This window comes from Sorghum bicolor, chromosome 1, assembly GCF_000003195.3.
Source record: "Sorghum bicolor cultivar BTx623 chromosome 1, Sorghum_bicolor_NCBIv3, whole genome shotgun sequence".
NCBI classification, from domain to species: domain Eukaryota; kingdom Viridiplantae; phylum Streptophyta; class Magnoliopsida; order Poales; family Poaceae; genus Sorghum; species Sorghum bicolor.
The window spans coordinates 78,733,478-78,744,054 of record NC_012870.2 but is presented as its reverse complement, the minus strand read 5'-3'; the positions used below and the strand labels follow the sequence as shown (position 1 = coordinate 78,744,054).

Here is a 10,577-nt window from a genome sequence, read left to right as displayed (position 1 = left end):
TAAAAGTGCTATAATGTTCATTTTGCAAAAAAAAAAAGGGAACTAACCAGGGCCTAATATGTGGCCGAAATACTATCCCCAACCAATCTAACCTTAGCTGGCACGTATCCAATGTCCCTCGTGCTAGCTACTGTGGTCGACGACAGTGCAGAAACAGTAAAAGTTATCGAGAGCCATTCCTGCACGGCTGCACCATCGTCCCCATGATTCCATGAAGCGTCACAGCGGCGGCGGCGGCTGCTGCTGCTACAGCTCGCTGCAGCCTGAAGTAGCTAGCTACCGTCCGGTCCGGTCCAGCAGAAGGTGCTGTTTCGTACACAGTACAGCGAGACTCGTACGTACAGAATGTTCAAACCGTCATGAATGTGCATGCACCACGTCCTGACAGCACTGCAACAGGACGGCAGCATGCACGAGGTCGATGCACATACTACGCGCACGATGACGTTCTTGCGTCTCGTCCGGCATGCAGTGCTAGGCTGCCGAACGCGGCACGCACGGGTCCGTCCAGTGGCGCGTAGCGAGGCCCAGGCGAGCGCACCAAGGAAGCACGAGACGAGACGAGGCCAGGCCAGGCCAGCCAAATGCCAAACCAGGCGGCACGCCGAATCGCCGAGACGAGCTTGGAGCGGCACGGCAACGGGCAACCCCACCACCGCCTCACCGAGACCGAGAGACCGCCCGTCACCAAACGGCGATTAAATACCCTTAAACGCGCCCGCGCGACCCAGAGAGAGAGACCCGGCCCCGCATTCCATTCCGTGCCACCGCCGCCGCGCTGCGTCTGCCGTCTGCGTGCAGGCCGCGCTCACCCGCAGCATGAACGACGCTCACGCGCACGCCGCGATGATGCAGCAGGCGCTGGGGATGTCGCTGCCGATGGCGCAGTTCCTGCCCGACCAGGGCAGCGCCAAGCTGACCAGGCCGCCGGGGCTGCCGCCGACGCCGCCACAGGCGTTCGCGGCGCTGCAGCGCGGGGACGTGTGCATGGAGGCCGTCGTCGACCCCGCGGCGCAGCAGCAGGGCCCGCGCAAGGCGCACCGGCGCTCCCGCAGCGACGTCCCGTTCGGGTACTTCCCGCCGGCGTCGGGCGGCGGCGGCCACGGACACCACCAGCTCCCGCCGCCCAAGGTGGAGGCCGGCTGGGGCGGCGGCCACCTCCACGGCGGCGGAGGCGGCGACGAGGACCTGTTCAACGCGTACCTTAACCTGGAGGGGCTGGACGGGCTCAACTCCTCCGACGACCGCCACGACGACGGGGACAGCCGTGGGAGCAGCATGAAGACCAACGGCGCCGACAGCAGCGAGAACGAGTCGGACGAGTGCGCCGCCGACAGCCGCGCCGGGATCCGCCTCTGGAGCGAGGCTGCCGTTGCCGCCGCCGCCGACAGGCGGGAGGGGCTCAAGAGGACCGCCGCGGGGGAGCCGGCCGCCGCACCCTTGCCGCGCCACGCCAGGAGCCTGTCCATGGACAGCCTCATCGGCAAGCTCAACTTCTCCGCCGGCGCGACGGGCGCCGCCAGCGGCGTCATTCCGGGGCCCAACATGTTCAAGCTCGAGTTCGGCAGCGGCGAGTTCACCCCCGGCGAGATGAAGAAGATCATGGCCGACGACAAGCTGGCCGAGATGGCGCTTGCCGACCCCAAGCGCGTCAAGAGGTAAAACTACTACCACTACTCAATGCCAGTTCCACTCGTCTTAAATCTTTGAGCTCTCGCGCGTGGCTCCATTGTTGTTCTTGCTACTTCTTTGGATCCATCGAGCTTGCGAAATGTTTTAGCTTTGGACTGATCGAGCTGTGGTAATTCGTCGCTTGCTATTGCTAGGGTGCTCGCCAACAGGCAGTCGGCGGCGCGGTCCAAGGAGCGGAAGATGCGATACATTGCGGAGCTGGAGCAGAAGGTGCAGATCCTGCAGACGGAGGCCACCACTCTCTCCGCCCAGCTCACGCTTCTCCAGGTGCCTACTCTTCCCTATGCTGCCCTCGCTTAACCTCCAATGCACTTTGAATTGCAGCGAAATCCTTCGTGTGCCGATCGTATTGATCGTGTGACTCAAAGAATCACAATTTCCTTTTGCCTTCACAGCGTGACTCCGCGGGGATCGCGACGCAGAACAACGAGCTCAAGTTCCGGCTGCAGGCCATGGAGCAGCAGGCGCAGCTGCGTGACGGTGCGTCTCCTCATCTCACTCACCTGCACACTTCTCCTTCTTCCTCGCTGTGTTCGTCAACGTCCGGTGTGCTAGGCACTAGCATGCTACTAGATAGCCTTGCATTGGATAAGCAATTCATTGAAGTTGACGTTCACATGTTGGCTTGTCCGGCCTAGTTCGTGTGCCCACGGCTCCTGAAAGTCTGAATCGTGGGTGAGAGCTCGTGTTGGCATTTGGAGACAGCCGGGTTGGTGGTTGGTGGTTGGCTGCTTTTCTATGCGATCCCTCGCGCAATACCGGTAGTCGTTAGCATGTAGTAGTACTGCTACTGGAGTCTAGGAAGATGTGCTAACCATCATCTGGGAGCCAAGATTTGCTCGTGTTTTGTTTAATATCACACCCTTTCGTCAGATAAAATATGTGGCTCCTCTGCCGATGTTAGTGTCTAGCATGTAGTAGGAACATATGCTCTGCACTCTAAAAAAATGCGGCAGGCCAACATGTGCTTTGAGGGAAAGTTTAAGTGGTAGCAACATGGGAAATTGATGGGTTAACTGAATTGTCTATATTTTTGGAGGTTAATCTCGTATTTGACGTTGCTCGTACTTTGTTGTCTTGTTGAACAGCATTGAATGAGGCACTGACAGGCGAGCTCCAACGCCTGAAAGTCGCGACTGCAGAGCTCGGGGATTCTTGCTCGTCCAACAATCTAGCCCAGCAGATCCAAATCAGCGTTCAGGAGCAGATGTTTCAACTGCATCAGCATCAGCAGCAGCAGCAACAGCAGGCGACGCCGATACCGTTCTACCAGCTGCAGCAGGCGCAGCAGAATGGCGCAGGGATGAAGCATGAATCCAAGGAATGATGATCTCAGAGCCATTATCCACCACTGAGTGGTCAGAAAAAAAAGAAAAGAAAAGATCGGTTTAGATGAACTGAAACTATTTCATTTCCTAACTCATTGGTTTTAAATGTCGTTAATAAGCACCGTGCATTTTTTTTCCAGGTCATGAACCTGCTGCGTGTTCCTGTTTTATTTATTTATTCTTTGGATGATGATACAGTTGCTTGAGTTACCAAACTGATCAAATTGTAGCCGATTAATATTCTTTTATAATACTAGTAGTGTTTATTGATGCTTTTGCACTTTGATACCTCAGGATCGATACAAATGCTTACCCACACCCCAATGTCTTTTGCAGGGTAATAATGTAAACTGACATGATTCGGTCTTTCATCCTTCTTTCCTTTTTTTTTTGAATCTGGAAATTCCATTACTCGTCTGCCATAAGATCGGCAGCGACAAAAACATTTACAATGTCTGGGATGGAGCTTGAAATCAACTCCTCTCCCTCAGAACACGCATACGACAGCACAGCCAATGCACGAGCAACTCGGTTACATCCTCTACGTTTGAGTTGAAAAGTTTTTGGGTATTGTAGTACTTTAATTTGTATTCGATAACTATTATCCAACTATAGATTAACTATATTTAAAAGATTCATCTCACAAATTATAAACAAATTATGCAATTAGTTATGTTTTTTATCTATATTTAATACTCCATGCATGTGCTGCAAGAGCCAATGTGACGGGGAATCTTGAAAAAAAAATAGATTCCCCATCAAGTTCACCCCAAAACCCAAAAACTTTTTAAGATTCTCCGTCACATCGAATCTTGTGGCACTTTTTAAGATTCTCCGTCACATCGAATCTTACGACACATGTATGAAACATTAAATATAGATAAAAATAACTAATTGCATATTTTATCTGTAATTTGCGAGACGAATCTTTTGAGCCTCATTATTCTATGATTGGACAATAATTATCAAATAAAAACAAAAGAGTTACAGTGTTAAAAATCTAAAAAGTTTTTAAATCTAAACAAGGCCTGAAAGAACAAACAAAAAAAAATGAAAAGTTTGTAGAAAAGTGACTTTAGTTCCTGCACCAATCCTCCTTCAGGTTTCGCACAAGTCCATTCGATGGTATGAAAAGTCGTAGCTGAAAGGACTGTCCGCTGATTTATCGTTAGAGAAAAACACAATTGACTGATTTATCATGTGAGAAAACACAATTGGCTAGGGAAAAAAAAGTACAGCAGCGAACAGGATTAGCCAACTCTTGCTGTAGCATGAGCGCATCAGTCTCCAGGATTAGCCGGCTGACCCAAAAACTCGATGCTGCTCGGACACCTTGTAGAGCTGCTATTACTTCTGCATGAAAGGCGCTCAACAGATGATTAATTCTTCCTCGGCCTGGCAACGCCACATCGCCATCATTTGAATCCCTCAATAGTATCAGAGTTTTTTTTTTAAAAAAAAAAGACTGAAGAGAGCTACTTATAAGACATTTGTCCTTTCATAGATTCTAGTAGATGCTATAACTATGTCTAAATATATAGTAAAAATAATAATGTATATAAAAAACCAAAATATTTTATAATTTGGAACGGAGCAAGTAAATATCTTTATTTGTGTGTTGAAGACCAAAAGGTCTCGATTTCGTACAACACCAAGAGCTGCTGAAGACACTTAATAACGAATAAAAAAACAAATGCACGAGGGGCTTATGCTACGCATAATACAAGCTCATACAACGAAAGGTACACAAACGAATTGAGACATTTACAATGAACAGTCAGTTCCGTTTAAGCTACCCAACAGAATCCTCAACCATAGCCTCCTCGCTGTCACTGCCATCTGAACCTGTATCTGAATCAGAATCACCTTCCTCAACGCCTTCATCCGTCTCAGCGTCGGACATCGGTTCCTCATTTCCAACTCCACTTCTGGACATTTGCTTCCTGAATTCAGGATCAACAATTCCAATCATGGCACTAAGAACACGATGATCATTGGTTATTTTGGAACTGGCATGCTCAACATTATTCTGGCTCCCAGCCGCCTGGCCCTCTGAATTCACCAAAGTTAACAAAGCATCAGCTGCCTCGCTACCTCCATCTTCGTCTTGCTCTGTAGCATCGGCAGCATCTCCCAAGCTCCTTGGAGATTCGTTCTCCCCATGGACAGATGGCCCTGTTTCCACTGCCCAACTCCCAGCAACTTCTGAGGCCAACAGATCAGCCGTTCTGATAGCTCCAACATGTGTGTCCTCCCGTTTGCTCTCAGAGCAAGCACCCTCATGTTTTTCTTCAGAACAGTGGCCAGTGCCACCATCGGGAATTGGAATACGAACCACATTTGCTTGTGGCTGCACTGCATCTTTGAGTAATGCAGTAGGTTCGTCCTTCTCTGGAAGCTGCACTTCGTCCTCTAGTGGCATAGTCTCTCCTCCCATATTGTCACATCTTTGGTCATCACAACCAACATTACCAGCTTGGCTTTCCGTCTCAGGAACTTGCTCAGTGTCTGTTACCTCCCTCTCAGGAGCTGTAGAAACAGGATTGCCATGAAAACCCGGCCTTAATCTCTCCTCTGACCTTTCTGGACTGGTGCATTCTAGACCTTGAGTGCTGCCACCATCGGCAGTACCATCATCATCATGCTGCTCAGTCATGTTGGCATCTTCGTCACTGGAACTATGTTCACTTACCTGGGTATTTTCTGGTGAAGCACTTGAAGCTCCTACTGTATTTTTTGAGCAGCCTACTGGCTTCATACCAGCATTATCAGTGGCTACGGTGTCTAGAGGCACTTTAGTGAGATCCACACTCATTAAGGTGCTCTCATAGTTCTCTTCATCCTCCAAAGTTCTCTGCATAGCTTTCAGCTGTTCCTGCTGTTTCGCAAACAGAGAAGAGATTTCTTCTGTAGTTGAATAGAAAGCACGCAGCTGAGTCTCCCTGCAATAAGCAACATAGGGGGGAATAGAAAAGGATTATACATAACTTATAGCTTACAGCGCTTGGGATTCTTAATGTGCCTATTATAAGACTGAAACATGATCCTTACCGTAGAATAATCCGTTCTCTAGCTCCTTGGTACCTCTGTTTCTCAATTGATAGATCTCTAAGCGTTGCAGCTATTTCAAGCTCAAGTGCTGAGACCTTTGCCCATGCTTCTTCTCGAGCAGCCTGCTAACAAAAGGATATGCCTTGTCAGCAGAGAAACAACCTTCTATGCATGCTCATTTCACTGGAACATTTTTACCTTCTCATTCTCAAGTTCCTTCTTCAGTTTTCTCAATTCAGTTTCCAGATTTTCTGATTTCTGCAATCACAAGGGTGCCGAAGGGGGTAAGATATTATCAGCAACTAAAATACAGTGAATAAAAATAATTAGATGTAATAACTGAAGTCTACCATGCACACTGCCTGGTACCTTTCGATTGTTGGCTGATACTAGCTGCTCGTCCTGAAGTTGAGCTTCCAGCTCTCTTGTTTTTTTCTCGGATGTTACAAGATTATCTCGAGCATCTTCCTGCATGAGAAGAACAAAGAACAAATAATTGTCGTGCAGTAAAGGTATGGTAGATTCAAAGCAGTCATTGTGAAATAGCATACCAGCTTGGACCTCAAAATTTCCACAAGCAAACGGGTTTCTTTTTCCGATTCCTGTAAACAGGGAGTGGAAGGTTATTAAATCTATGATGCGAAAAAAAAGAGTTCGTCATCAGACTAACTGGAGTTAAGTATAACCTGAAGCTTGCTAATAACTTCTTTCTGTTCCCTTTGTTGTCTAAGGTAAGACTCTGCCTGTTTCTTAATTTCTTCTTGAGCCTCGGCTTGCACTTTGTGCAATGCAGATTTCAAGTCATGTGCAGCCTTATCACGCTCTTCCCTTCTTAAGTTTCGTTCCTCACTAAGCTGTCCTTCAAGCTCACATATGATTGCTTTCTGGCTGGAAATGTTTCAAAATTCAAAGATATGAGATCCTCATGTAATAGTAAATGGTGCATGGAAAGAGATGGACATTCTTTGTATTTGTTGTCAAATGGTAACAAGTTGATCTCATGGCAATGCAGAATACCTTGAAATTATCTCATCAGCATCATCGCGTGATTGTTTAGATGCACTAAGCCTTTCATCCAGATCTTTTACAGACTTCTGTAACTCTGTATTTGATGTACTGAGTGAATCTATTTGCTTCTGTTTCTCCTCAAGTGCTGACCGAAGAGATTTAGTTTGATCAAGATAAGAACTAGACGTAGTTTCTCTCAACTCCTCAAGTTCCTACAGATAAATAGTAATTGTACAAAAATAAAATGAGACATGATGACTGACGAGTACAAGCTTCAAGTAAGTAGAAACCTAATCAATGACAACTACGTAAAAGGGAATGGCTATTTCCTCTCACAGATAAATAGATATTAACTTGATTGAATAATGAATATACGATCAATATATCAGGGTATATTGAGTTGTGCACAGTGACAAACAATGGTGGAACATCATCATCAAGTAGACTAATAATAGAATTTAGAAGTGACATGGGCCATGAAATACAAGATGCAAAGTTATTTATGCTAGGAGAAATATAAGACCAAGACAAAAGCACAAATAGAAACATGTCATGAAAAAGTAGGAGAGGGACATGGAAGTAATGTATAACCTTTCCATGCTGCACTTGGGCCGTTTTTATTTCAGCCCTCAAAGTCTCAATTGTCACAACATGTGCCTCAAGTTGTTCCCTGAGATCCTGAATCAATTTAAGCTACTAAGTTAGCAAATTACGAAGATAAAATTATTGTCATATCAAAGGAGCCAACTTACAGCATTAGATTTTTCTAGTCTTCGGACATCGTCTAGTGAAACAGGACCATCAGGAGAACCAATACCAAGACCCTTTAGCCTCTTGCTTCCAGAACCACCCTCTTCTTCAGGATCAAACAAAATAGAAGTGCATATGTCAAAACTTGTAACATAGTGTGACCATCAAACCATGATAACTATCAAAACTTGGAACATACTGCCTCTGTCCCAAAAGAATGCAATTCTCACTTCCCAAGTAGTCAAACAAATTCAAGTTTGACCAAATTTATACCAGAAAGTTCTAATATTTATGATGCCAAATAAGTATCACTAGATTAATAATGAAATATATTTTCGTAGTAAACCTATTTTGAGAATATAAATATTTATATTATTTTTCTACAAACTTGGTCAAACTTAAGGAAGATTGACTTGTCCCAAACCTATAATTGCATTCTTTTTGGATGGAGGGAGTAGTCATGATCACCAAACAATAAGATAGAAAACTCTTTACCTGACTTCCTTTTAAGAATGGGAGCCCCAATCTCTACACAACTGATTGCATTAACTTCGCGGTAGACAAATACAAAGGATTTGTCTGCAAAAGCAACATTCAACTTGAATAGAAGATTTGCAACATCAATCACAAGACAGCAGTGATAACATGCCACAGAAACATTATGATGCATTGAACACAGAGAACAATAGTAGCACACAGTGCTAGCAAATGAATACCTACCCTAGTGAACCCAGTATGAATGAATCAGAACTATTCACAGGATCTTACTGTCATGAGGAGGTGATGATAATGATATAATGTCGCCATGATTAAGCTTGACAGGGGATGAATTTTTCTTGAGCCTTGTCCAGTTAATGAATGTGCCATTTGAGCTGCACCAGAGATTAGTTCAACAAATGTAGGAAGACGAAACTGACAGATATTGAAAGATCCAGAAGATGAAAAACCAAACCTGGTGTCCTTGAGGTAAACAGGCACAGGCTCGTGGCGGTTTAGCTCCCCTAAGACGGTGTCCTTGTATATCTTGCAATGCTTCCCACTGATCTGCTGGGCAAAAATCTGAAACCGCTCCTCAACAGTGCGTCCTAGGCAGTGCTCATCAGCACTCAAAAGAATGTTCATTCCCTTCAGTTGATTCATAGAACTCCAATCAGATGGGTGAAGGAAATATTAATTGCAATGTTAGCAAGCCCAAGCCAACAACATCAATAGTAGACCATGAATTTCTTAGGCCATGAATTGAAACATATTAATGATAATAACAACAGGAACTCTGCACTTTTCCCAATTATAAAGAAGCCTACTACATTCAGAATCAGTAACTGGTGAAGCCAAAAACAAATTTAATAAACTGGTATTGTCATTAACTAATAATAATAAAGCCCATCACAATAATAAACCAAACAATTCAACAACTGTTTCAGCGATAAAAAAAATTGCTTTGCTTCAACCCACGCATAGTTTTTTTTTTTGAACTAAACTGGAGGGGCTTTCACCCCTACAGCATTTATTTAAAAAGGAGTTTACAAAATTTACAAGAAAGAAGAAAGAAACAAAGCAGGAACCAGTGAGCCCAAACACAGGGTGCAACCCACGCATAGTTAATCCGAACAATACATATACATCAAACAGGAATGCGGGCAAAAGGAAGGAAGGAACACTGGCAATGCTTGGGTTTTAGGGTTAGGGTTTAAGAGAGGCAGGGGAGGGGGGGACCTGGGGCCGGAGGCGGGCCTTCTTGGAGATGGCGGTGAGGACGGCCCAGACGCCGGGCTCCGTCTCCTGGATAGGCTGGTTCGCGAACTTTTGCGCTACCGCGCGCACCTCGTCGGGAGTGACCTTGGGCGGCGTGGCCATGGAGCAGGACGCCTCGTCCTTGGCGGCCGTCTTGGGCGTCACCGCGAGGTCGGCGCACGGGTCCGGCGCCATCGCGCGAGCGCAGAGTGCCCCGCCTCCCGCTGCCGGGGCGCGCGCCGTGGCGGGGAGGAGGAACGGCCGAGCGGGAAGCGGACGGAAGGGAAACTGGCGGGTGGTGGAAGCGTTTGGTGGACGGCGCCACGCTCACGCACGGGGACGGCGCGCACCGAGTCCTGTCTCCTCTCCTGTGAGTGCGCGCGGGCTGTGGAGTTCGTGGCGCGCCCGAGTTCGCGCCTTCGCGGGGGCCCGGGTATAAATCGTGGGGATTTGCGCGGGTGATAGTCGGACGGACCGGTTGGTTGGGCCGGGTGTAGTAGTGTGTCGAGGAAGGAACCGCGCTAGATCTAGGCCTTGTTTATACTTCACCAAAACACAAAAACTTTTCAAAAAAATTTCTGTCACATCAATTTTATGACACATATATAAAATATTAAATAAAAATAAAAATAAAAACTAATTATATAATTTAATTGTAAATCGTGAAACGAATTTTTTAAGCCTAGTTATTTTACAATTGGACAATGTTTATCAAATAAAAACGAAAATACTATAATATTAAAATCTAAAAACTTTTTAGATGCCCTAGATGGCCGCCGCCGGGTGATGAAGATGAACCGAAACGTAACTGGAAGATCGACGATCCATGGGCTTCGGTTGTGACATGTGAAACTGGCACCTTGCAGGCATGGAACTGATAATTTCAGTAAAAATATAAGAGCACCATAAGTTTTTTAAAAAAATGAAGAAAAGCTTTATAAAAAATAAAGTTCCGCACCCTATAAATAAAAAAAAGAAATAAGACCCAGGAATCTGGAGCCATCTCGTTTTTCC

At 46.1% G+C, this 10,577-nt stretch overlaps 2 protein-coding genes across 4 annotated transcripts; one reads left to right on the top strand and one right to left on the bottom strand.

Annotated features, from left to right (window-relative positions):
• Positions 623 to 3,290, top strand: LOC8085705 (transcription factor RF2b). Its single transcript, XM_002468549.2, has 4 exons — positions 623 to 1,658; positions 1,827 to 1,959; positions 2,088 to 2,172; positions 2,781 to 3,290. The coding sequence occupies exons 1-4, from the start codon at positions 820 to 822 to the stop codon at positions 3,017 to 3,019; spliced, it is 1,296 nt and encodes a 431-aa protein (XP_002468594.2). The 5' UTR covers positions 623 to 819; the 3' UTR covers positions 3,020 to 3,290.
• Positions 4,578 to 9,964, bottom strand: LOC8061448 (RB1-inducible coiled-coil protein 1). 3 transcript variants are annotated; one of them, XM_021451248.1, is made up of 13 exons: positions 9,546 to 9,964; positions 8,782 to 8,954; positions 8,598 to 8,701; positions 8,325 to 8,408; positions 7,832 to 7,935; positions 7,671 to 7,757; positions 7,089 to 7,291; positions 6,758 to 6,959; positions 6,623 to 6,673; positions 6,441 to 6,539; positions 6,270 to 6,329; positions 6,072 to 6,196; positions 4,578 to 5,962 (listed from the first exon to the last, which is right to left on the bottom strand). In XM_021451248.1, exons 1-13 carry the CDS (start codon positions 9,756 to 9,758, stop codon positions 4,813 to 4,815), a joined length of 2,655 nt encoding a protein of 884 aa, XP_021306923.1. In that variant the 5' UTR covers positions 9,759 to 9,964; the 3' UTR covers positions 4,578 to 4,812. The 3 variants fall into 3 exon arrangements, with proteins under 3 accessions (XP_021306923.1, XP_002465946.1, XP_021306924.1); XM_002465901.2 differs by having other exon boundaries at positions 6,072 to 6,193; XM_021451249.1 differs by having other exon boundaries at positions 7,832 to 7,932.

What these genes read in the sequence shown, in the direction of transcription:
- LOC8085705 (XM_002468549.2), top strand. Translation starts at nt 820, where the DNA reads ATGAACGACGCTCACGCGCACGCCGCGATGATGCAGCAGGCGCTGGGG. An exon ending in GACCCCAAGCGCGTCAAGAG is followed by an intron (nt 1,659 to 1,826) that starts GTAAAACTACTA and finishes TGCTATTGCTAG; the next exon opens with GGTGCTCGCCAACAGGCAGT. An exon ending in GCAGGCGCAGCTGCGTGACG is followed by an intron (nt 2,173 to 2,780) that starts GTGCGTCTCCTC and finishes CTTGTTGAACAG; the next exon opens with CATTGAATGAGGCACTGACA.
- LOC8061448 (XM_021451248.1), bottom strand. Translation starts at nt 9,758, where the DNA reads ATGGCGCCGGACCCGTGCGCCGACCTCGCGGTGACGCCCAAGACGGCC. An exon ending in AAGTTATTAGCAAGCTTCAG is followed by an intron (nt 6,674 to 6,757) that starts GTTATACTTAAC and finishes CCCTGTTTACAG; the next exon opens with GAATCGGAAAAAGAAACCCG. An exon ending in AGAGAACGGATTATTCTACG is followed by an intron (nt 5,963 to 6,071) that starts GTAAGGATCATG and finishes TGCTTATTGCAG; the next exon opens with GGAGACTCAGCTGCGTGCTT.